At 40.8% G+C, this 27,502-nt stretch overlaps 1 protein-coding gene across 1 annotated transcript; it reads right to left on the bottom strand.

Annotated features, from left to right (window-relative positions):
* Positions 1-603: 603 nt before the first annotated feature.
* LOC138012719 (uncharacterized skeletal organic matrix protein 2-like) lies at positions 604-26,981 on the bottom strand. Its single transcript, XM_068859589.1, has 8 exons — positions 26,835-26,981; positions 20,671-20,726; positions 11,668-11,856; positions 8,585-8,695; positions 7,774-7,971; positions 5,635-5,817; positions 5,120-5,314; positions 604-2,725 (listed from the first exon to the last, which is right to left on the bottom strand). Exons 1-8 carry the CDS (start codon positions 26,855-26,857, stop codon positions 2,499-2,501), a joined length of 1,182 nt encoding a protein of 393 aa, XP_068715690.1. The 5' UTR covers positions 26,858-26,981; the 3' UTR covers positions 604-2,498.
* Positions 26,982-27,502: the final 521 nt, after the last annotated feature.

Below are 27,502 nucleotides of genomic sequence, written 5' to 3'. Positions count from 1 at the left end.
TCTACGACCCTCTGTGAACACCGGTTGGATGTTCTCCCCATTGAGCTACTAGAATTCACTGGTCGGGAGAGTTAGGTCGTTTATGACCTGAATGGATAATGTGTTCCACCAGTCTGCGGGTTCTACAAAGTCATGCGCCCTGCCATACAAATACATGAAATGATGGGAAGGTGTCATGTGACCGTGAGAAGGACAGAATACAAGTTGCTTGGCAACGGGCAAATGGACAATTGAAAAATCAGAGTCCTTGGCACTGGGACATATTGTCCATTCAGGACCTAGAAAAACGACCTAGCAATGAGTAGAGCATCCGACCTGTGTTACGGAGGGTCGTAGGTTTAACTATTGCCAAGTAGCTCCATTTGTATTCCATCCTTCAAACGGGCGCATTACACGTTTCCAACATTTCATGTATTTGTATAAACTCTTTAAAATTGCATTCCTACAAGTGATCATGGTGGACTCTAGGTTCCTATTGTTGTTGAAAGTCCTTTGGCCTGTTGCAAAAGATCGAACTTGTGTATACTGTCTTCGTGTAGAGGACAAAGACAAAATGATAATATAAGATAGTAAGATAATAAAGAAAACAAACACAACAGTAAAGCATGTAAAAGGCTTATTTATTCGAAGCTTTTTTGTTCCATCGGACGGTTTTGTCATTTCGTTTTTGTTGATGTCATCATCAAGACTGAAAAGACAAACACTTTAATCTTACTATTCTATCTGGTGCCATCAGAAGCATACAACCTTGAAGAATTTGGCTTGGTCCATCAGTTTACAGTATCATCTAAATTTAGAATACGCGTCCTGCCAAATTTATGGCCAATCGCAGTTGTGCCGAATGACCACAACGGCTCTGACTGGTCTGCAAACAAGTAGCTTACTGAGCAAAGATCGACGGCAACAAGAACGTTACAATTTTGCCTATTTAGTGGGCAAAAACAATAGCACGTACGTTTTACGCTTTTGTCCACTTCTTTGCCGTCGTCTGCAAAACAGCAATGTCAAATAACCAAATTTGAGGTTTTATGAAGAACGTCGGCACTTGAGGATAAATTTTCATTTTCTCCCACAAATTAAGTGCCGTTCCGACGAGTGTCATTTTTGAGGAACTACCACACCCTTCCCAAAGCCATTAAAATAACGGAAATTTATACTTTGAGATGACGTTCTCGTTGCCGTCGCCGTTGTCATTGCTTAAGCTCTCTAATACCGAAAACTGATGGGCCGCATTCCATCGCAGATCGAGATTTCTCAGTTACAGATTTCTGAGCGCCACATTATCTTATTCCTATTCTATCCTATGCCAAGAGTGCATTACCCAAGAGTGAGAAATTGGTACAGTATCATGTTTGTCCCCGTCAGCGTCAGAAAGTGTCTATTTTTAAGCCATGATTTGCGGGAAAACAGACAATTGTCCAAATCGCCTAACCCAAACTGTCTAAATTCCCGTAAGTATTTGCTTCGTATCCAGTCTTCCAGATATCGTTTAAATTTCAGTAGGAAATGAAATGACACTTAAACGGTATGAACTATCTTGAGTTTCCAAGGAAATGATTCCTTGGTTGTCGTGTGTTTGTCAGAATTGTTTGAAAATATCCCAACTGTTTGTTTCAGTTTTGTGGTTTTGCTATCACGCGTGACTGACACCCGAATACATTTAAATTGTTAACGCAAGCTCGACAAAGAAATTCGAAGCGGTTCGCTGAGGCCCCTTCCTCTTACCAATTTATCTAGGACGATCGAAGGGTCTTTACTCGAGGGGTAAAATTCTTTGCGTATTGTATTTGCGTTTGAATGCAGCATCCACATTTTAGTGATATGAAAATACCTCGAACAAAATGAAAGGCTGGGACACACTAGGCAATACGTCGCTGCGACAGGTCGCGGGAACAAGTCGCCGCAACAATTCGCCTTGTGTCACAAGTTTAATTTTATGAAATAATTGTCGCAGCGGCAGAATTTTGTCGCCGCGATCAGTCGCAGGAATTTAAACCAGTTTGAATTCGTGCGACTAATCGTAGCGACAAAATTAGCGAAAGCAGTGTTGTCGTACCGTTTGTACACTTCCAGCAACAAGTCACTGCGACAAAATATAAATGAACCAACGAGAGAGGGTCATACGGTCAGCCATATTGAATTAAAAAACTAGTTCACATTCCCCTTGAAACGAGGTCACTGCCAGTGCACCGAAGAGGCGTCGTGTCGCAGCGACTTGTTTTGCAAGTAAAAAACTCGGAGCTACTTGTCGCAGAGACCTGTCGTTGCGACTTGTCGCCTAGTGTGTCCCGGCCTTTATTCTCAAAGAGTTTTAATGGGATAAATTTTCCTTCGAAACTAGGTTTAAAAATAAACACTTTTCTGACGCTGATAGGGACTAGGCCACTCTTGGGTGATAGGAAATTCCTATTTTATTTGTCTCTAATAGTACAATATTGTCTTTCGCGATCTAGCTCTTCCATTTCTCGACGAGCCTCCTCCAGGTAATCAAACCAGCCTTAGTTGACGATGTTGAGTGCCACAGCGATATAAAAGGCCAGGACTGCGGAGAGTAAAATCTGGTGAAAATCTGTTCGCAGGGCTTTGTTGCTCTTGAGTTTGAGTAAACTCGGCTTCTGTGTGTTGCAGTTATCTCCAGTGCAGCATTCTATTTTGCACTCCAGTTGTGTCCATTTCTGCACATTTTTCCTGAAGCCTCCTATAGCTGCACAAGCTGCCTTTTTGTCTGCAACGATAATTGAGGACAAAATTCAATTAATTCCAAGTATCCACTTTTAGACCTCGGATATTGCGATTCTAACTTTCTAATTGGTTTACTCAATCTCGGTTTTCAGCTCATATACCGTCTGACCATATATGGCAAAATGATTGCGCCACGTGTTACCAAGCTGAAAAAATTGTGCGGGAAGCGAACTACCCCGGGACACAACTTCTCACACGCTCAGAATGTGATGACATTTAATAAGACAATTAATTATTCCATTCGCGCTTGTTGGATACGAGACTGATTATAGCCAACTTGGCCCTACGCTCCTCCTTGGCTATTTACCATCTCACATCCGACGCACATTAATGGCACAGGCAGACAACCTTAGGATGCCAGAGCTCGTTACGTCACGTTATTTTGAGGCAGTTGTGACGGCCGATTCAAGTGATCGAGGAAAATGTTCCATAAAAACTTCAAATCACGACGTTTCTTTTCGAAAATCCTTTTTATGGACAGCCAGATAAATAAAGTTCACTCACCTACAATTAGCCAATATCAAAAATACCATAATACTCTTTGTTTGTCCCTCCAGATTTTTGCATATTAAAGCATTGTTTTTATTTTCTCTTGGGACTTATAATGGTCCCAAGAGAAAATGGAAACAATGCTTATGCAATATTTTGCAGGGACAAACAAAGAATATTATGGTATTTTTGATATTGGATAATTTTCTGCGTTGTTCTGAGTGATTTGATGGGTTTTTGGAATGCTTCGATGTCCCCTTCAGATCCAACCCGTCGTCACATACAATGTAAATAGACAAGGCGTGTAGCTTTCAAGACAGCTCACGGCCCAGCGCCCCCAAATTTCTCGGCCCACTTGCAAAAGTTCTCTCGATGATCCCAGCCTTAGGCACGTAGAAAATAGTGGGTGGGCGAATTTTCTTTAGATGGTTGTCCATACAAAGGATTTTCGAAAAGAAACGTCGCGATTTGGAACATTTTCCTCGATCACTTGAATCGGCTGTTGCAACTGTCTCAAACTAACGTGACGTCACGCGCTCCCGCATTCATGGAATAATTGTTATAACGAAGTGCCACGGTGCAGAGAGAATTGTTCGTTATAGTGGTGTCTTCGTTATAGCAAAGACTCTGTTATATCGAATTATCTGGTTAATAGCAAAAATATACGTTATAGCGGGGGTATTTTAATAAATAACAGTTACAAAAAATTCAATACTGTACGTAGAAAACATCGTTTTCATTCATTCAATACAGCGTACTGTAAACTGTAAAGCGCTAACATTCAAGACATCGAATTCCAAAACACTTTCAATTAACTTCAAAATTCAGAAGTAACGAGTCAGCACGCTGAAGCATAACTTCAACACTGTACCAGTAAATGGATTTGTCAAAACCGAAATAAAGAAAGCTGTAATTTCTAGTTTTTACTCAATTTTCGGAAAATATCTGTTCGGAAGACGATTTGAGATCTGGAATTTTCGGAACATTTGTTGTAAAATTTCTTGCTTGCCTGCCTGTCCTAGGATTTTCGAACACCTAAAAAATGGTATAATAGCCGATTTTTAACGGATTTTACTCTAAAAAGGTCACCTAGAATTTTCGGAAGGCTATGTTCTAGCTGAAATTTTCGGAAAGGTAAGTTTTGATCCCTATAATTTTCTGATCACTAGACTTTCAGCTAGGAAATCCGAACAGATGAAAAATTTTTAGGGGATAAAAATATACCTATATCTACCGTATAAAATACCAAAATACGTTAATCAATGCTATGTTTAAGTGGTTTTGAACTATTATGTTCTCGTTGGGTGCCCCTGAATTGTACGTTGGGACCGTAAAAATGTATTCGTTATGGCGAGGTTCGTTTCCACATATTTTACTGCAATTCTGCCGGGCTTTCAGATGTTGTTCGTTACAGGTGTTTTTCACGTGACGTCATCGCCGCCATGTTGATGCACGAAAACAAAAGATCTCTCATCAGCTCCCTTTGTTCATCCACCAGCAATTGTTCATTGCAGCATTGTTACCTGTGTCTCTAGAGATTGGTTGCAAACCACATACAACGGGGTCTTCGTTATAGCGGGGTTCCACTGTAATTAGTCACCCCCGAAAAGAACCAAGACCACGTGCAATGCTTTTCTCAACATTTTTGTCATTTTGAAACTGAACAATTTTTTCCCTAGCTTGATTTATTTTACTTTTAAGTCAAAGAAGCAGTGTCCAAAACCGAGGAAACTGACGGCTATTCGCAATCTTCAGAGTATATATCAAGGCTTCGGCATGAACCTTCTTTACACGGGAGTATCAATCCAACAATTCATCGATCTGTCTGTGAAAACGCCTTGAGAAAAAAAAATACGCTACTCTTTTAGGTGCTCTCGACAAAACCTACCGGCACAGTTTATGCACCCTCTGAAGAAGCCATGCACAATATCCCCCTTGCTGTCTCGATAAGTCCCGACTGCAGAGCCACAGTGTGTTGTACCAAGCGAGTATGGATCCACGCCACAAACTTGAATTTCCTGATTATCACTGCAGCTGGTTGCGTCTCTCTCAAGGCAAACGTTACACTGTGCAGGACCAGTAACTGTCGGCCGTAAAGTTTAGAGATAGGTAACGATTAAAGTTGGTCTTTATTGGTGTATAGCTGGCCACCGTTAAACCCAGGCGCTCATGTTAAAACGTATGATCAACAAAGCGAAAAATGGCCAAGTTGCTTATATAAGAGGCCAGAATAAATGAAAAAACAAACAAACAAACAAACAAACAAAAAAAACCCTTTCAGGAACGCTGAAATGAGTTGCAGCAAGCGCAAAGTCAATGCAATATTGAAGGTCAGTGAATGACATATTCTGTTAAAAGGCACAGCAATTGTTTTAGGAGCTTTCTTAATAATAATGTTGTTACCTGTTGGTGTGAACACAGTGACCGCAGCTGGTTTTAGTTCTGGTGTGTGAACATTACAGTAACTGCCATTTATTCCACTGACATCACAGCACTCGAGGTCACATTCGAGGAGGGTGGTAGCTCCACGATTATCGAGATCTCCTTTCCAGTAGCCACCTAGAGCAAAACACGCTTCTCTCTTTTCTGAAGCAGAATAAATAATTTAAATTGAGATCAGTCATTTCGATTTCGATTCAAGTTAGAATTTTTTAAGTACAAAATTCCTTTTGCTTAATAGATCTTTTTACCGATACGACGGACATTTTCATTTCTATTGTTTCAAATAGATATTATGGGATGCCCAGAGGGCAAATACATATTAATTTGCCCCCTGAGCATCCCATAATGTCTTTTGAAACAATAGAAAACAAAATGGCCGCCGTATCTGCAAAAAAGTCTATTAACCCTTTAAGCCCCTAGGGGTTCCCCATTGACGAGTAAAATCGTCTGGCGTTAGACAGAGTAAAATCTATAAGTGCCATTTGGCACTATCGGGGCTGAAAGGGTTAAACAGGGACATATTTTTTTCTCGCTGTTAGCTTAACCCTTTAAGCCCCGAGGGGTTCCCCATTGACGAGTAAAACCGTCTGGCGTTAGACAGAGTAAAATCTATAAGTGCCATTTGGCACTATCGGGGCTGAAAGGGTTAAGAGAAGTCGCTTGTAAGTGGGTGCTGGTCAATAGTGCTAATAGGCCGTTTTCGAAATGTGAAATATTCAGCTTGATAGTGAGGCAGTGAGGACAAAAACAATAGAAACACGTTGGAATGAATGTGCCAAATATTAAATATATTTGCATATCATCCACTTTTCTTTGTCTTTGTCCTCTAAACCTCTCTTTCAAGCTGAATTTTAATATATCAAAAAAAATGCCTATTCCATTTGAGGTCAAAGGAATGTGATACGTCAATTATTTTTGCATTGGCATAAACTCGTGACAGGAAAAGGATTATAATTACTTTTAGACTCAAGAGAAACTTTTCAAAGACATATTTCGGCATGACTCATGCCGTCATCAGTTTAATTTGTTGTTGCATTTCCCACTATTGTTGACATTTTCAAAATGTTAACAAATTTGAAATTTAATGACAGTTGAACAGTTGAAGATTCAACTCTGCAGGAGCACGAACAGGTGCATGCAGAATTGTTGACCACACAAGTAGACCATAAGCAAAAAATGTTATGGCGTTCAGTTAGGGCTTAAAACGGCTTATGTATAGTATACTTCCTTTAGCTTTAGGACATGCAGTGTCCAAATCTAAAATTTTAAAGCAATCATCAGCAGTACATTTGAAATTATATGATGTCACATACGATGTTTACACCTTAAGCGTTAAGTGGCTTTTTTGTAAACATTATTTTCTGTGGTTTCCGAAAGTAATTTTTATCAATATTCCCTTTTGTTTTGTTTAAGAGGAGAGGTTAATTTTAAATCAACCCTCAAGAGATTCAAGAAAGAGCTGACGACATTTTCAGAGTGAATGGTTCAGTGTCAAATGCAAATATACCTTTTCGCGGTTTCTGGCGCCATATTGGTTGGGGGGAAAATACGGCTTTAATTACCGTGAATGTATGGGAATTTTGCCTACTTTTGAATCATTATAAATCCTTTAAGGACTGACGATTGTGGATAGCAAGAATACCTCTCAAAAAGCGCTTCTATTGAGAAAATTTTCTTTTAAGTATGACGATCAGAATCAAGCTATAACGACCGTAAACGAAATTTGTAAATTTCATATAAAACCTTGAAAACAAAATTAATATATGCAAATTCCCGCGAAATTTGAAGCGACATGAGGAGATTTCTCATATCCAATTTTCAGACGTTGTGCCCTAGGAAATGATCTAATTTTCGGTTGAGTGAATGATATTAATAAAACGACTAGAAATATTTAAATTTTTTTCTGAAATCTGCCTTTTCGAAGCGGAGTTATAGAAGTTTGAATTTCGGCCCATACATTCAATGTAATTTTAAGCCGCGTTTGCGCCCCAACCAAGATGGCGTCAGAAACCGTGAAAAGGTCTATAGTTAATAAACACACACAAATTTGAAAGTAAGAACTGAATGGATCCGAAGAACTTTAAATGACATTTGACTTACTTGCACAGTCGAAGCATCCACGGTAAAAGAAATTTTGGATAACTCCATATTGATTGCGTTTCCTTCCAGCGGCTGAGCCGCAATGAGTGGTACCGAGTGATTCTGGATCAATATCACAAATCTGACGTTGTTGCCCTGCAGCGCAATTGGATCCAGCGCCCTCCAACGTACAGCTCCAACATTTCGGTCGATAAGCAGCTACAAATTATAAAAAAAAAGTTGAAAGAGAAAAGCAAAGATCAATTAAAGAAAATCGAAAATACAGGTCGATCATTTAAGGGCCCTATGTTTTCTGTATTCACTTTACATGCAAAAGAGTAAAACTTAGCCGTGAGTAGAGTAGAGGACATTTCAAAGTTGTCTTGCTGAGATCTTACTAGTAGTATAAAATTATTGATAAAATTATTCAGGCTCAACAATGGAAAGCATTTGCGTGCAATAGGTATAATGTCGCCTCTGTATTTTTCATGTTTGGAACCTCTGGACTACCATTCTCCTTTTGGAGGTGAAATAAGCTAAGGTAAGATGTGCTCAATGCAATAAAATCATGTGTCATTTGCTCTTCCAGTGTTCTATTAAAATTGAGTAGCTATGAGGATGTCTGGTCCAGATTAGCTTTGTTTAGGCAGGATCTCCCGTTAATAACTGCCAGTGTCCTACCCGCAAGTGGATTGCACGTACGCGACCCGGCAACATCCACCTGTGCTTATAATCTGCAAAACTTCCAGCATGGAACATTACCCAATTCCGCCGCACAGCAAACCATGAACGAATAACCTATTTTTTTTAAAATGATGCAGACGTAATTTACCTCCATCATTACAAAGGCTTCCGTTGTTGCAACAGTCTATTTCACATTCCAATACTGTCATGCCCCGAGTTTTCAGGTTTCCAGCCAACAAGTCACATGCAGACTTCTTATCTGGAATAAACAAAAAGAGAACATTAACGTGCAATGGAAAATAACCCGAAAAATGTCTAGGATGATGACACGCAGACGTGCCTTGTTGTTACCATAAACTCTAGAGAAAAGAAAAGTCCTTTCCGTTGTAGTCTGAAAAGATGCGAGGGCAGTTCTATCGGAAGGGGGGCTGTGACAGGGCCTCTGGGGTCTAAATTATCAGCGATATAATTGATTGAGACACAATGGCCAAAGAACAAGAGTTTATATGATACAGTGGTATACTATTAAAGAAGAAGCTATTTCACGGTGATCACCTAAGGTTAGGGCTTGGAAAAAGAAAAAGAAATTATTTCCGTTGAAATTCCTCACATTGTTATTACTTTTTTCGCCTTCTGTGAAGAAATACACTTTTTTACCTTAAGGCATCAATGCATGGCATTTTCTTGTCTTCTCTTGTTACTGCCTAACTAATGCCCCAACTTATAATGACTTATACTTTTGTGCGAAGGTTGTTTGCATTACTAAGCTATTCGGAAAGGTACAATTTAGAATTTTTAATCTCTTTATGACATCATCTTCCTAGTCGAAAATCGTGCTTTGCGATTTGTTTTCTTGGAATTTGCAGACGAATAAAGGAGTCAGTTTCTAACGAGACTGTGGCGCTGAACAAGAAGAAAATCTGATTTAATCAAACGAGCTGATAAAGGGGAGTTAACCGGCGCAAGAAAAAAGATGTGAGCTGACGTTTCGGGCGTTAGTCAGGCGGGAATTGTGGATTGTTGGTAGTTTATGTAGGAGATGGACGGGAGTAGAGCTGCCGCAGTGGTGGGAGCACTCGCCTTCCACCAATGTGGCGCGGGATTGATTCCCAGATTCGACGCCATATGTGGGTTGAGTTTGTTGGTTCTCTACTCTGCTACTCTGCGAGGTTTTACCCCGGGTACTTCGGTTTTCCCCTCTCCTTAAAAACCAACATTTGATTGAATTTGTTTTGATTTCAGTAGATTTGTGGTCTCCCCAATAGCATTTTCCACAACTGATGGAAATAGGTGATAACGCCTTATTGCAAAACATTAAGGGATTGAACTGCGGACAGATATCGCTAAAAGGCCTTTGTGTTTGTACGCATATTAATCCCATAATGCTTTGGGCGTTAGATCGTGGCGTCAATTGAAAAAATAATATTAGTAGAGCACTCGTGCTCGGCTAAATAACGTTAACATTGAGACTATAATAACAAAGAGGGCAAAATTACTGAATGCTGATTGGTCAATGAAGAGGGTATTTTTTCTTAATTTTGCTTGAGAAGAGGGCAAAATTACTCGCTCACGATTGGTCGAGCGCCAAAAATTCTCGCTCCTGATTGGCTGAACGTACGTCTTCCACATTCAGTTGGTTTCTTCTGTTTGAGCAAAACAACTTCGTCTTCATCGAAGTTTGTCTTTTAATTCGCGCTGCATTCGCCGAAAAGGCATAAAGATTAAGAACTAGCTTTAAAAGATGATCTGGAATTTGAATTTTCGAGTGACAAGAAGAAGGGCAAAAGATTTTTTTCATGAAAAGCTTAAAACTTAGATCGACTTACATGGCGCCCGGCGTAGCGGGATTGTGTGGTTGAAAAACAAAATGATTCCTTTCGTCAAGGGCTTTCAGTTTACCACGACATCTTGCAGCTCAACAAAAAAGGTCACAGAACAATCTGCCATTGACGGGAGGAACAAGTAGCTCAAATTTGGTGGATTTCTTTGGACAAACCGTTTGCTATGTTTACGGATGCGTATTTGCAAGTGGTAAAAACCTCTACAGCACAGGTGAATAAAATAAATTGAAGCTTAACATTTGGTTTAATCGTTGTTACAGTTGTTCACGAATGAAACTCGTATTTTCCTCTCGAGTGGATGTAAATAACAATCATCTATACTCGTTTTGGACGCAAAGAACAAGTTGACTTGCTTGTCTGTTTGTTAGTTGTTTTGCTTCCGAGCGAACGAGTGTTTTAACTCCGCTTAGCTGTCTGTTTTTCGAGGTGCCTCAACAGTGTTAAGAAAATTTTGCCCTCTTTGTTATTAACAAGTAATCGCAATGGGTCCTCGTAAAATTAAGGATTAATATCACTGGTGTTTTCAGAAGTTGCTGAAATTGCCCTCGTCGAGCAATTTCAGCAACTTCTGAAAACACGCGTGATATTAATCCTTAATTTTACTCGGCCCCATGCGATTACCTATACTAATAAAGTGATTATTATTATTTATTGTTATTATTATTATCGAAATTATGTGAAAGATATAGAGATTAACGGGAACACCGTTTGTATGGGCCCTCTGTGAATTAACAAGTTATTGGTGAAGCAAACCAGTTAACGTGTAAAGTAAAAGGTACTTTAGAGAAGAAGCTTAAATAATAAATTTAGTATTTTAAGATAGGAGGCTAATCGAGTGGATAGGTTAGACTGTTCACTTGGTTCAAAACTGAAATGAAAAAGACATAGGAAGGATTACGTTTAAGCAAACGTTGATCGTGTAGCACTTGAACGGACATATTTGAACAGATTTAACTGATTAGAGTGTAATGTGAAGTGCTAGGTCTCTACCCCATATAAACCATGTCAGCGTTAGCCCTACTAATGGTAGTGGGCAAACACAAGGATAGAAAAAAACTCTGAACATGGTGGGAATTGAACCCATGACCTTCGAGTTATAAAAGAAATAATTTTTTTAATTTTAATTAAAAATATGACTTCGTGCAGTTTAAAAATAATTGCGTAAAGGTTGAATTACTGCGTTTAAATCTAACACAACTATAGCAAACGGCAAGTTATAACGGACACTTACCAAACACAGGCAGGACGACCACGACCGAAAACTGATTCTTCGGAAATGGCGACCACGTCCGAACTTCGAAACTCTTCGCTTCAGATATGTTTTGGAAACATGGGGCCTTATCACGTGAGTTGAAACGAGAGATAAGTTCCCAAGGAAAATGGAACTTACCTTGGCAGTCGATACATCCTCGAACAAAACGAAACTCCTCCAGTCCATTCAAAGCGGTATTCCTGATTTTCAATTTGGCCGAACTGCAATGTGTTTCTACGGGATAAGCGCACAGTTGTCGCTGCTGATTTAAGATGCAAGTGTCTTCATTGTTCTCGTCACATGCATAGCAGGTTGATGGCGGAGGAGCTTTGAAGAAAAAAATGCAAATGAAATTAAGTTTAAGCGCAATTATTCAAGTTTAATTTGGAGAAAATTACCATGTGGGTTTGGAGCAGACACGGAGACAAACTGAGTGCCAACGAAAAAACCAAAAACATTTTTTTGACGGGGGGAGGGGGGGGGGGGGAAGACTAATGAGGAGTTGGAGGGTGTTGCTGCCGCATTTTTTCGTGAATATTTTGTTCGCTTTTGTTTTTAGAATTACTTTATGTCACGCTTATATGTCGTTTTCGCCCGCATAATTTTGCCTTTGTTTAGTTCATTAATATAAATTCGCCGCTTTGCTTGAAAGTTCATTCTCATTTTGTATTTCGGAGAGTCAACATTGTTTTGTTGTCAGTTTTATCGTACCTTGGTTGAGTTTGTTCCGTTTTAAAAGCCATACAACGTTTGTAAGTATTACTTCCAATCGTTGTTTCGTTTATTTCGTCGATTTCTGTTCACTTAGCTCATTGCAGTAACGTATTTGTGTTTGTTTCTTTTTAGCAACCGATTTAAGTTAATGAACTTCGAACATCAAATTAAAAGTTACTTTGCTGATGTAACAAGCGCGTTGGAGGTTCGGCTTTGGACCCGATATTCGTTGAAACGTTAATTCTGGATGAGTATGGACGCCGGGAGTTGCAACGGACAAACTGACGTCGACGAGCATCAATCGAAGGAGACTGTCACTGACACAGTTTGCGTATCTAGGCCGACGCGACACTTAGTAGGATCCGATTATGTCGCACGACTTCGATGGATGGATTATTATAGGTTGCCGAGGAAAGTTAAAATGCATATGGAGCGTATAACCGAAATGACCGAAAACACGACAATGTTAACACTGTTGAAAGCGAGTTGTCCGCATTTCGCGCGACCAGCGAGGAGTTGAAAAAGGCGGTCGCAACCCTTATGAATGACCTTGAAACTGAAGAAGACCTTGACGTAGCTAGCGACTGGTACGCTCTACAAAGCAGTCATATGATTGATTTTATTGAGACAACGGAACAGTGGATTTCTTCCACAAAGGAAAAGATTTTAAAAAGCCTAGATAACCGATCAGATTATTCGGGGCGCTCGGGATCGTCCCGCCGCTCAAAGGCATCGTCCACATCTGTTGCATCCGGTCGGGCGAAAGACAGAGCTGAAGCAGCCGAGCTGATGGCGAAATTCGCAATGTTAGAGCGTAGGAAAGAATTGGAGAAAAGAACAGAGTGTTTACTGTTAGAAGAACAACTAGCGGTAGCTCACACGAGGGAAAGGGCGTATGCTGAATTTGAAGGTGATGCCTTGGAAGAAAAGCCCCATGTTTTACCTATACATCCACCGCCAACGGTCTGTCATAGTCCACAGTTTGAGCCTTCTCCACGCCCACATCCACCACTTGTTTCTCAGGCATACATATTACCCTCCTGGACAAGTAGAGCCAACTGCAGCGCTTTATTCTCAGTTTAACCCATGTGTTCCTGAATTTAAAATGAGACAGAGCGAAAGGCAGAACGCTTCTGAAGGTGTTCAAGAATTTCTATCTCAGTCAGGAAAATAGATTAACCGAGCTATTGGTGGAACAGCAACAGCAAACCCTTTTGCCAGCACTAACTATCACCAAATTCACCGGTAATCCCTTAGACTTCTTCACGTTTCACAGAGCGTTTGACTCACAAATAGAGAGTAAACTGAAGTCGAACGACCTACGTCTGCGCTACTTAGAGCAGTACCTGGAAGGGGAGCCGAAAGAGTTGATTAAAGGTTGCCTCCATCTCGACAGTCAGAACGGATACGCAGAGGCTATGAAGCTTTTGGTTGAAAAGTATGGATATCCGTACAAGATTGCAAACGCGAACATAAAGAAGGTTAATGACTGGCCTTGCATTAGACAAGAGGACGATCAGGCTTTAGACCGGTTTGCTACGTTTCTCACTCAGTGTCGGAGCGCGATGTCCGAGTTTACGTTTCTGTCAATTTTAGACTATCCACACAACATTTAGACTATGGTGAGAAAACTTCCGTTGTCACTCCAAGACAGATGGCGCAGAGAATCGAGTAGACATCGAGTCGCCGGAAGAATCACCCCCAGGTTTGCTAGCTTCGTTACATTTGTCAAGACTAAGGCGGGTATTGCCACCGATCCAGTATTTTCACGAGAAGCGCTCAGTCGTTTGGATGCGTCAGAACTCCCAGATCGCTTCAACAAGGGTAGGAATGCAATCAAGCCGAGAACATACGGAGACCGTTCCCGCACGACAAGCCATGCTTCTAGTCACGCAACAACAGTAGTTACTGTACCCAAGAACGAAAGGTGTGACCCTGAAAACTTGTGTGAGATGTGTGGGAAGAGTCATGACCTTGATGATGCAAAGAGTACTTAAAGAAGTCCTTACAAGAAAGGAGAGAGTTTCTAAAGGAGAAAGAGCTGTGCTTCACGTGCTACGGTGGTGGTCCTAGTTCAAACGGGTGTGCCAAGAGAAGAACTTGCAAAACGTGTGATAGACGTCATCCTACCAGACTTCACGATGACAACTTTCGTCCTAATCAGCCAACAATCAGGAATCAGAATCCCTGAAAAAGGGAAAACAATGGATGTCGTAACTACTTCTCATGCTGAAACATAGGAGGCCGTTTGTAGTGTTGTTGGCACAGGGAATCCAGTAACTGCCGTACCTATAGTCCCTAGGGAGTTTAAGAAACCACGACGGCTACGGCGACGAAAACGTCACTTCAAAATAAAAGTTTGAGCTATTCTAAGTATTTCATGATATTTCCATTTTGTTTATATTATACAATATGGGTGAAGTGTCCTATAACAGGATTAGTACGGACGGATTTGAAGTGAAGAGTGAGACTGAAAGATTCACTTTAGTTTGTCCACGTTGTAGTCAAAACCTTAAATTTGGTCATTTCACCTAGTAGTTCGACGACTGGGAAAATGATGGTGATGAGAAAAAGATTAAATTCGGAGAATATTGGGAACCACGCAAGAATATCTCTTTCGAGAGGTTCAAGTTTAACCGTAGAGTGCAAGAGCCCGGAGAAACGTATGATCAGTACCGCACAGCGCTGCGAAAGCTAGCCGATAGTTGCAAGTTCGAAGAGATTACCCCGGAAGAGATACTGCGCGATCGATTGGTATTTGGCATTCGTGACAACAAAGTCAGGGAACGATTGTTGAGAGAGACGAAGCTTACACTTGACAAAACTGATGAGATCTGCAGAGCGTCTGAGAGCATGCTGGCCCAAATGAAAATCGTCGGAAACTGCGATGGAACTACAGTAAATGCCTTGGGAAAAGGCAGTAAAAGCCAAATTATCAACAGACGAAGATTCAAAAAAACACCTAAAGGAATCCATCTAAGAATGCGAGAACTGCGGCACCGAACATGACCGCACGAGGAGAAAATTATGCCCAGCGTACCTCAAGACGTGTCGGAAATGTGCAAAGCTGTCACATTTTGCGGTCAAATGCCGCAGCAAGAAAAAAGACGGCAAAGACGACAAACGCAAACTTGTCCGAGCGGTTGACAACCCAGATAGTGATTCGGAAGTGTTTTATGCAGATCATAGACTCTCAGTTAGTAACCCTCAACCTAGAGTCTGGAAATTATCTGCGTTTTCAGCCTGACACTGAAGCGCAATACAACGTTATTCCGGTGAAATTATACTGGAAAGCCACAAAGGACTATGCGCGTGACGCCTTTGAACACTCATCGTCACGGCCTACGGAGGCTCTTAGCTGACAGTTGTGGGTCAAGTTCGTATCCGCGTGTGGCGTGACAATTTTAAATGTCAACTGGATTGAAAACTTGTTGACAACAACGCCATCTGACCCCTCCTTGGAAGAAAGGCCTGTGTGGGCATGAAGATAATTAAGTACGTCGACAATGATGAGCTAAACAAACCTCTAACAGGAAATGCTTCAGTGTATTACTACAACCTGGAGGAGGAAGTGACGCTTCAGTGTGATGCCTCTCAGTTCGGGTTAGGGGCTGCCTTGTTGCAGAATGGACAACCCGTAGCCTATGCATCCAGAGCCATGTACGACGCAGAAACACGTTATGCTCAGATCGAAAAGGAACTGCTCGCGGTTGTTTTCGCGTGTGAACGTTTTGAGTCCTACGTGTATGGTCGTGATGTGATACGAGTGGAGAGCGACCAAAAGCCATTAAAAGTAATCTTTTCGAAGCCACTTAATTCAGCGCCCAAACGACTGCAGCGAATGTTGTTGAGGCTGCAAAAATACAACTTACAAGTTGTTTACGAAAAAGGAACACAGATGTTCCTGGCTGATACTTTAAGCAGAGCGTTCCTGCATGAGATCAACGCCTGTAACTTCAACAAAGAACTTGAGCAAGTTGATCATCAAGCCTTCCTACCAGTCAGCGCCAGCCGCTGTCAGCAGATCCAGCACGCATCTGCTGATGACCCAGTCCAGCAGCAACTACGGACAACCATACGCGAAGGATGGCCATAGAGTCGTTCAGACCTCCCTGAACCGCTTTACCCGTACTTCGACATGAGAGACCTCCTGACGGTCCAGAAAGATCTTGTTTTTAAGGGTCAATGTCTTGTGGTACCAGCCAGCCTACGCAAGGAGCTTATGGCAGTTGTGCACAGCTCACACATCGGTATTGAAGGGTGCATCTGCAGAGCACGCGACACTCTCTATTGGCCTCGCATGGTAACTAAGCTGAGGGATTACATCTCCTAGTGTGACATTTGTTTCTCACACCGCATGGAACAGAGCAAAGAACTCCTCCTACAACTCAAGTTTATCCTTACAGTTTATCCTTTATCATTACAGGGATAACAATCGATGCCCAGTTTCGAGTTCGCTATGACGCTGAATAAAAGCACTGAGAGCGCATTTTTATATGGTTAGCCTTCATCTGAAGTGAAGATATTCCTAAATTTTAGTGAGAAGATGACCTATTTACAACTTTCTATTGTTCAATTTTCAAGTTTCAGGCACCTTGGAGCTGGTTTTTGTGAATACTTTACTTTAGGTCGAAACTAACCCTGTATCAATGTGCCTTTGGTGTTTGTATTCAGCGGTAATTCTTAAATTCGAAAAGGGACTATTTCGAAGTACTGACGGTGGCGCTAAGTTATATTTTAAAGAATACATCCTGCAGTATTTTTCAACGCCGGTCTCGTATAATTTCCATGGCTTATTGTAGGATTATTCAAGTTCAAGTTCCTTTTGTTCGGTGCGCTTTTTGTGGATGGGCCGATTGATTTTGTCATGCAAGAGCTACACAACTGCAGAACACCCGTGCCTATGCAAGTCGCAATTGAACTGATGAAGAAGGCTTGAAAATTTCGGAGGAGAAGGCGTAGCTCAGTTGGTTAGTGCGCAGCTTTCGGAGCAAGAGGTCTCCGGTTCGTTCCTCGGTGACTTCAACGTCTGTTTGGACTTTCCTTTGATCAGTGTAGCTATAGCTTTAAATACCTGCAAAACGGAGTATAGTCGGCTTCCATTGATACCACCGACGTTGAATAAAATGACTTTACCTTTATGTTTAGACAACGACATTTATAGGGAATTCACATGTTAAGCAATAGGGCAAATACTATCTTATCCAAAAACTGCTATAGATTTGCGTTGAGAGTTTGTTTCTATTAGCGACCACACGAAAACAAATGACAATTCTTCAAAATACTAAAAAAAACCAAACAATTTAATACCTCTTAAGCTCTTGTTTTTTGCTTATTTAGTTGTTTAGTTTGCATTTCAAGCACAGCGTGTCATTGTATGAGTTAGCCCCCTGTCGCCACCGCTAATTTCCCTTTCGTAAACAAGCGATGCCATTTTTGACTGTCGATGCCTTTTTTAGTAACCAAGCCTTTTTATTCAGTTAGCTTTCAATAAATTGTTAGGATTTCCTTCATTTCATTTGTTTCGGTAGCGTAGAGGTTAAGTGCTTTCAATAAATTGTTAGGATTTCCTTCATTTCATTTGTTTCGGTAGCGTAGAGGTTAAGTGCAATTTCTCGTAAGTCATTGAACCGAGATCGACATCGACCGATCGACTTTTTCTAATTTTTTTCCTAATATATTTCTAAGGTTTTTTCTTCTTATTATTATTTTTTAATTCTAAGTGAGATGCGCTGCTAATCTGGTCGTAGATTATGTTTTTTCATCTCGTCCAAATGGCATCGCTTGTTTACGAAAGGGAAAATTGCGTCGCCACCGACTAATTGTTGGGTTGGGGAGGGGAAGTCAGGTGGAAATTACCGCCGGTAAGAGAAATTAGTCATACGCAATAGGATCTCATGAATAGGAGCTTGCCTTTCCCATACAAGCCCTATGAGTCAACCTTTGCGCGTATCTTTCCCTAACCCTAATCCTAAAAATAGAAAGATGTATGTTCAAAGGTTGATTGAAGAATAATGCGTATAGGAAGACTCCTTCTCGTGGGCTCCTGTACAAACAACAACAACAAACAATCTTATTGTTATATAGCTGAGTTTTTTCTCCCATCAGCGCACGCTCTCATTGGTTACTTCGAGGTCACATGACATCTAACAATGAAACTGTTTCGCGCCAAAAGTCTCTTAGCGGGCAACAGTGCAAAATCTATGACGTCAGAGGGTAACAGTACACTTTTACCCGTGAATGTTGACCGACGACCCCCGTTGTTTTTGCCATTGCACGTTTTTCTTTTTGTGCTGTATAACAAATCAATTACTGACTGGTCGCTCCGGAAACAATTCATTTTGATTCCCTCGAATCTCAATGTTTTCCTTGGCTGTGCCTCGGGGAAACATTGAGATTCTCGGGAAACAAAATGAACTGTTTCCCTCGGGACCAGTCATTAAGTGTTTATTATTACACCTTTTTCTACTATTAGCCCCTAGCTAAGGAAAGAAAAAGAAAAAACAAACAAACAAAAAAAAAAAACAACAACGACAACAACAAGAGATACACACATTTAAGAGCTAAGACAAAAAATAAACACAAATAAAGGCAGTCGTTGGCATAATTTTACTTACTGGATTGAGTTTTAAGAAGAACGTTTTTTGCTTTGGCAGGGAAAGTAAGTGTTAAGATCTTTTGACCTACACTGTAGTTGGAAGATCTTGCCAAAGGTCAACTACAATTGAAGATACAGATTGTTTTCCAATGTTGCTTCCTGTGCATAACTATGAATATCATTAGCATACTAAAAAAAAAGTTATCAAAGATGTTTGGTATGTAGTGCTTTGCTATGAAACCGATGTGCAAATTTAACTGATAGGATACTTAGGAGGCTGATGAGAGGAAAAGCACTGTTTTTTTCCGCGAGTAGGCGCTGTGTTTTGTCTTGTTTGTACTTTATAAATTTGAGTTTTAAACACACTTCCCCAAGAATGGCATAAGATATGTAGGAATGGACAAGACTATAATAAAGTTAAGCAGACTTAACTGATTAAAGTGTAATGTGAAGTGCTAGTCTATTTGACTTGTACACCATATGAACCATGTGAGCGTTTAATTAGCCCTACAAATGGAAATGGGCCAACACAAGGACAGAAGAAAACTCTGACCAGGGTGGCAATTGAACCCACGACCACCAGGTTAGCTCACCGCTACTCTACCGACTGAGATACAAGGTCATATATGCAAGTTTGCAACGTTTATGAGATTTAAAGCGTGGCTGGAACAGGTTGGGATAGTAGACCTCGACTTAAACAGCTTTCTTGTTTGATGTGCCTTAAACGTTTATTCAAAACGAGAAAAGAAGAGAGACAAAACTCGTACTTGATCTCTATCTGCCGAAAACCAAACGGATACCTTCAGTATTCACAGACACGATCATTCATTTTGTAGTCTTTACGAAAGGTGCAGGTACAGAATATATAGCCTTTACCCACAGATGACTCCAGTTAATAATCAGCACAACAGAGCATAGATATTTACAGGGAATTACACAAGAAGTGTATTTTAAATATTTTCCAGTAATAAAGACAATTCTCTTTGCGAAGGGCATTTTTTGGGGGAAATTAGCCGTCTTTCGTATATTCCCTAGTAAACGTTTCCATGGAAACGGAAGTGCTACCTTAAAAACAGTTCGATAAATTCAGATAATGGAGTTATATCACCTCTCCAGATTTCAAGAGGCTAGCATTAATAACTTCAGAGATATGATTATTTTCTTCCCCAGTTAGGTCATTGGGATAAAATTCAGCCCGTATTGTACCAGCCCCACCCCGCGTAAAAAAACATGCCGTAGCAGATCCCTGATTCCACATTTTACCAGTACGACCGGCCTAGAAATGTTCCAGAGGTATCAGTCTATCATAATCTGAAGTCAAACCTTTTGTGTAGTGGGTGCGCAACGAAAACATTATTTAGGGCCTATTTTGAGATCTGCTCCTCGACTATTACGGCCTGCTCCCTTCTGATCTTGTAGCTTAGTCGGTAGAGCAGCGATGATCTAACCCGAAGGGCGTAGGTTCAATTCCCACCCTGGTCAGAGTGTCTTAGTGTGGGCCCCTTTCTTTTAGAAGGGCTAACGCTCACAAGGTTCATATGGGGTACAAAACTAGCACTTTACATTACACTCTAATCAGTTAAGTCTGTTGAAATATAAGTGCTACACGGCCAGCGTTTGTCAAAACGTAACCCCTTGTTGCACTTGCACGCGCACATGTTCATTGCCGTGACTTTAACATCTTCAGTTCCCACGCCCTGCTCCCGTCTGACCTTGTAGCTCAGTCGGCACTAAGTTTGGACAACTCTCATAATAACTGATCTACACCAAAAATGTATATTTCAAATTAAACCTACAAGTTTAACCGCCTACCAAGGAAACGTACTTACCGACTACTTGAGAAACTGTTAGGATAATTGCCGCAAGCAAAAGCATCACTGTAACCCTAAGAGAGAAATAACCGGCCCAGATCAATGGCACCCAACGATAATTTTCGGTGATATGTGTTCGGGGGAGTCAAACTGTTCTGAGAATTTTGGTCCTACGTTGCCAAGCATCTACAGAATTCTGACTAAAACATCACCTAAAAGTTTCAAAACCAGGGAAACGTAGTTCCTTGACTTTTTCGGAAAGGATATGTTTGCAATTTTTGGCACTTAAAAAGGTCATCTAGCAGTTTCAGATGAGCGAATGGTTCGCTGGGAAGTTCTTAGAAGGCCACGTTCAGCTAGCAATTTCTGAAATGAAGTCATCATTCCCTAACATTTTCTGACAAATCAATTTTCAGCTAAGATTTCCGAACACTGAGATCAAATTCAACGTGATAAAAATATCACTTTAGACGGTCTTTATACATTACAAGGAGCCTTGAAATATCTCTCAAAGGCTTTTGGTGTAATTTGCTCTTTGGGTGCTCTTTACAGATCTACGGCACGCCAATAGACCAATTTTGATCTATTAAAATTCAGTCCTAAACAAAAGGCATACAATACAATACAATACAATACAATACATACTTTTTTGACCACTCCCCATACAGACTTCAGGGGCAATGAAACAAAATCAACGAAACGACGAAACAGAACAACAACGACAACAACAACAACAACAACAACAACAACAACAACAACTGTTCAGAATCCCAACTGGGCAGAAGCAAACCTGTTGGTTATTTACAAGTGCAGCTGGGAAGTTGAACCAGGGACTACTAGGAACAAATTCAGCAAGTCGTCAGAGGCGGTTATGAACCTCAAGGCAAGCGCCCTAACCACTGAGACACACTGCCGAAGGCATCATCTCGAGGCTCTGGGGAATAAACTCATACAAATCCTTCTATTTATTCCCCAGAGCCTCGAGATGATGTCTTTTGTTTAGGACTGAATTTTAATATATCAAAATTGGTCTATTTAGCTAGGTCTTTCTGCAGGTACTGGAAAGCATAGTGTTTTTGGTCAATTGGAATTAGTCTTTATTTGGAGTTGTTTTGTTTTCTGTCTTTTGTTTCTTTTGTTGTACGTATACGTAATTTCTGCTTCGTTACCCGCAGAAGCTGCCTAATTACTTGCATTTCAGTTCACTTTCCAACCCACCTCTATACCTTTGAAATGACGATTATCGACAATTCCTAATGTTGCGTTATGTTTTTATACATTACGTCATTGTAAGTTAGGTGCATGATGGGTAATTTTTTTCCCTCGTGTGCTCTTGAAAATTGCAATAAAAACAACAGTGAAAGCAATGAGTTCAACAGGTTATGGGTCCAGGTCAGACTCGAGGTGGAAAAGACTGACTTTCAACGGAGATGAGAACGACTACGAGTTGTGGGAAGCCAAATTCATTGGGCACTTGCGAATGCTAAAACTGAAGACGACAATTCTACCGTCGGAAGACCCCCCCGACGAAGCCAAAAATGAAGAATGTTATGCGGAACTTATACAATTTCTAGACGGCAAAAGCCTCTCATTAGTAATGAGGGATGCTGCCGATGACGGTAGAAAGGCTCTGAAGATCTTACGAGAGCATTATGCAAGCCAAAGTAAGCCGCGAATAATAACGCTCTACACCGAGTTGACGTCGCTCGAGATGGGAACGAATGAGACAGTTACAGAGTACTTGATTAGGGCTGAAAAAGCAATCACGGCTCTCAGAAACGCCAAGGAAAGCCTCAGCGATGGATTGATTATAGCCATGATCCTTAAAGGATTATCAGAATCTTATAAACCACTGGCAATTCACATCACCCAAAACACAAGTGAAATTTGACCGAGTTCAAAGTCCAGCTGAGAAGTTTTGAAGAAACAGAGAAATTCAACACAAAAGCGAAAGCAGATCAAGTGATGAAGACAGTATGCCCAACATCCCCAGTATGTTACGGTTGCAGGCAAAGTGGCCATTTTATTAAAGACTGTCCGGGAAAATCCGAAGCCACGAAGTGGTGCAGTTATCACAAGAGCACCACTCACACTGACGGCGAATGCAGAAGGCACAACCGTAAGGACAGAACAAAACAAGCCATTTCCAGCGACCACACCAAAACCATTGAAGGGTAACACTCCTTTGCGTTTCATGTCGAAGATCATACAAACCGACATCATAATAATCCGACAGGATTACTGGTTGACACAGGAGCTACATCCCACATTGTCACAACTAACATTTTTAAAAAAGTCGATGGAAATTTCAAACCGACAGAACATTGTATGGAGTTGGCGGATGGAACGAAGACTATGAATATAGCAGTCAAACGAGGAGATGCAGAGGTAATACTGAAAGATGTGAATGGGAGACATGTAAAAACTGTGCTGAAAGATGCATTGTTCATACCCTCGTATCCCCAAGATATCTTCTCGGTGAAAGCTGCCACATCAAATGGAGCAGAACTTAAATTCCAACGAGGCCATAACGAACTTGTTCATAAGGATGGCACCACGTTCGCTATCGAAGAACATGGCCAGTTATATTATTTGAACACTGTTGAACAGTATGATAACAATAGTGATAAGGTAAGCGTCTCGCATGACGTCCACACATGGCATGAAATATTAGGCCATTGTAATTTCGAAGATGTCATTAAAGCACAAGGGGTAGTAGATGGGATGAATATATCTGGTAGTTCAGATAAATCTAAGTTTAATTGAAACACGTGCATAGAAGGAAAGTTTGTCAATAATAGAAATAGAGGACCGGATGCTAGAGCTACAAAACCTTTAGAAATGGTACACACAGATTTGGCCGGTCCCATTAATCCAGTATCTAAAGAAGGTTTTAAGTATAGCATGGCCTTCACCGATGATTTCTCTGGGGCCGTATTAGTTTATTTCCTCAAAAATAAGAGCGATACTGTACAGGCGACAGAAAAGTTCCTGGCTGACTGCTCCCCGTATGGCCAAGTTAAGTGCATGAGGTCTGACAATGGGACAGAATTTACGAGCAATTCTTTTCAGACGCTCCTTAGGGAGAGAGGCATAAAACATGAAACATCCTCTCCTTATTCCCCTCATCAAAACGGCACTGCTGTGAGACACTGGCGAACCCTGGTCGAAACAGGTAGGTGTTTACTCATTGAGAAGCAGTTGCCCAAAAGTATGTGGCCGTATGCCATTCAGACTGCTGCCCACATTCGGAACAGGTGCTATAATACTAGGATAAAGATAAACACAGACTTATCAGGTTTATTAGTAAAGACAGTGTAGAACAGCAAACACAAACTGACTTGCCATATGAGGACTCAGGCTTTTGCAGATTGCCAGTAAACGAGGCTGAAACAGCCAACCCTGACTGCAAGGTTGACACGAACACCCCAACTGGTAAAGACCTAAATGAGAGGGTTGACATCCCAAACATTGAAGCCAACACAGATGACCCAGACATTAAGGATGAAAACGATGAACAGGTTGCAGGTAACCCCGTTCAGACTAGAAGGTACCCTTTAAGGGAAAGGAAGCCTCCTAAGTACTTAGCTGAATTTTATACTGACCTAAATGATGGTAACGACTTGGCCTATAACAGCACTGATTGCTGTTATAGGGTTTGTGGAGTACCACAAACATATGCAGAGGCCATGAACTCGCCTCGTGCTGCAGAGTGGAGACAAGCAATGGAAGAGGAGATGAAATCACTCAAAGAGAATGATACATTTGAGTTAACCACACTGCCTATGGGTAAGAACCCAGTGGGGGGGAAATGGGTCTACACCATCCAAGAAAATGCAGAAGGGTCTGAAACACTTAAAGCCAGATATGTAGCCAAAGGGTATAGCCAAGTAGAAGGGATAGACTACCAAGAAACCTACGCACCAACGGCTAATATTTCCTCAGTTAGAGTCCTCATGCAACTGGCAGCACAATACAACCTCACGGTCCACCAGATGGACGTTAAGACTGCATATTTACATGCACCTATAGATCAGGAAATATTCATGGACCAGCCAGAGGGCTTTGCAACGATGTCGGAGGACGGGGAGAGGCTAGTTTACAAGTTAAGAAAATCCCTCTATGGCCTCAAACAGTCAGGCAGGAACTGGAATAAGGTATTACATGAGCATCTGGTGGGGGCTGGTTTTGACAAAAACCCAGTAGACCATTGTATTTATAGTAAACAGATAGATAACAACATAATCATTGTTCTTATTTGGGTTGATGATTTAATTGTAGCATCAGATAACATGGATTTAATGAATCAATTCAAGGAAGGCATGAAATTCCAATTCCAAATGAAGGACTTGGGTAGAATCTCATTGTTCTTAGGTATTGATTTCAATCAATCTTGAGGGGGAATTAAGATGAATCAAAAGAGATATATCCTTAAGATGCTTGATAAATTCGGAATGAAGGATTGCAAGCCTAGAGCAACTCCATGTGAACAAAAATTTGGGGGGCAACAATGATTTAATGACTGATCCCAAGAGGTATCGTGAGATTGTAGGGAGTTTAATATATGCAATGACATGCACAAGACCGGACATCAGCTGGATTTTTAGTAAACTTTCACAAAAACTGTCCTGCCCCAGAGTGGAGGACATGGTAGCTGCTAAACATGTCTTAAGATATCTTAGAGGCACAATAGATTATGAGCTGTGCTTTAAGAAATGTGATGGTGATTTGAACCTAGTTGCTTACAGCGATTCAGATTGGGCATCCTCGTTGGAGGATAGACGAAGTACCACAGGGTACTGTTTTAGGTTATCCCACAGTGGCCCCCTTATATCATGGAAATCAAGAAGGCAACCTACTGTTGCCCTTTCCACTTGTGAAGCCGAGTATATAGGTATGACGGCTGCAGCCCAGGAAACTCTGTACTTAACTCAGTTACTAATTAACATGGGAAGGGGATCATATAAAGCCACCAGGATCTATGGGGATAATCGAGGGGCAATAGATTTAAGCAAGAACCCAGTCAGTAGACAAAGGTCTAAGCACATTGACATCAGGCATCACTTCTTGCGTGAGATACTTGTAAATGGTAAAATTGACATCGTATATTTCCCTACAGAGGAGATGGTGGCTGATATTTTCACAAAGCCAGCAACCAAGGTTAAACTGAACATTTTTAAAAAATTCCTGTTTGGATGTTAGCTATAAGGTAGCATATCCTGTTATAATCACATTTACTGTGCAATTAGCTTTAGATTATAAAAACAAGTGGGGGTGTTGCGTTATGTTTTTATACATTACGTCATTGTAAGTTAGGTGCATGATGGGTAATTTTTTTCCCTCGTGTGCTCTTGAAAATTGCAATAAAGACAACAGTGAAAGCAATGAGTTCAACACCTAATTTTCTCTTAATTGACTATTATCGTCAAATTAGGACATTTAGTGCTTGATAGGGATTATGGGAAATGAATATCTATGTGAAACCCGAACCCCAATGCCTGAACTCGCAAGACTCGAACCTGTGAACGTTCGATTAATGACCCTTTCACTTAACCACTAGACTACCACATCTCTCCAAAGCATTATTTTTTTTAACATGTCAATATATTTTTATTCCGAATGCTGCTGAAAAGAAACAAGTTTAAACAGGAGAAAATGTCGATTACCAAACTTCAAGAAGGTTAGCATGTAGTTTTAAACAAAAGAAAATGTAAAGCGCCATGGGCAATTAATGGAAGATGGCGCTATATAAATGTATATTTATTTATTTATTTATCCGGTTAGTGCAGCTGATTTTCTCTTATTCTGCCCAAATTCTGCTCGAAAATCCCTTATTCTGCCGGCAGAATGCTCTCCTTAAAAATCGCTTGTTCTTCTAGAAATTCTGCCGGCAGAATTTACCCAAGACTACTGCCGGGTCAAAACCAAGCAGTTGTGTCAGTTTCAATTGTGTGCCACTTTCTCTCGTCCTCCCTCTCGCTTCTCACCAAAAAGGAAAGCATGATACTCAGGTTACTTCACAGTTAAAAACTCGGCGGTGTAGGTTATCCGGCATTCGATAAAATTATTCAAATTAAGAATGAAAAGTATGTTGAGAATCTGACTGATCTAGCTGTTGGCTTTGCAGCAACTGATTCAGAAATACCTTCAAAAGAAAAGCAGAAATTAGCATTTGAAAATACCTGTAATATGTAAACGACTGCATACGACAACTTTCAAATATCTTTCTCAGTTCCCTGCAATGTCTTCAGAATCTGCTTTCATGGCGTGGTACATCTTAATTAAGTAGGAAACGTGCCCAACGAGATCTGCATGACGACATTATGACGTTATCATTCAATGTAACTTTCCGGCGTAGTTCTAAAACACTTCACATTTCTGAAATAAGCGGAAGCTCTTATGCAAATCCTAAAGAGGTCTTACTCGGCACGTGACATTCCCTGTGGTATTCTTTGGACATAACTCCATGGAATTGTTTTTTTTTTACTGTTTACGATCCCTTCAGTGATCCGACGTAAGCTACGTCCTGTCAAAACTAAATCAACAATGTTGAAACCCTGGTCAGAGTTTTAATTTGTACTTGTGTGGGCCCATTTCCATTAGTAGGGCTAACGCTCACATGGTTCATATGGGATAGAAAACTGGCACTTCACATTACACTCTAATCAGTTAAGTCTGTTCAAATATAAGTGCTACACGGCCAACGTTTGCAAAATTGTAATCCTTCTAACGTTGAAATTATATCACGTATCTGTCACGGTCTGAGTGATTATGTCGGTGATTATGGTCTGAGTGATTAATCCGTAAAACTGATGTCTGCGAAGAAGGCTAAGTGGTTTGTGGAATGCTT

The sequence above is a fragment of the Montipora foliosa genome, chromosome 8 (assembly GCF_036669935.1).
Source record: "Montipora foliosa isolate CH-2021 chromosome 8, ASM3666993v2, whole genome shotgun sequence".
Lineage (NCBI taxonomy): Eukaryota > Metazoa > Cnidaria > Anthozoa > Scleractinia > Acroporidae > Montipora > Montipora foliosa.
The sequence above is the reverse complement of the archived record's forward strand: the minus strand, read 5'-3'. Positions and strand labels throughout refer to the sequence as shown.

Coding starts and splice junctions, on each gene's coding strand:
- LOC138012719 (XM_068859589.1), bottom strand. CDS start 26,857: ATGCAGTCGTTTACATATTACAG. Junction 20,727..26,834: donor CAGTCGTTTACATATTACAG/GTATTTTCAAAT, acceptor TTTCTCTCTTAG/GGTTACAGTGATGCTTTTGC. Junction 5,818..7,773: donor TGGATGCTTCGACTGTGCAA/GTAAGTCAAATG, acceptor ATTCTGCTTCAG/AAAAGAGAGAAGCGTGTTTT.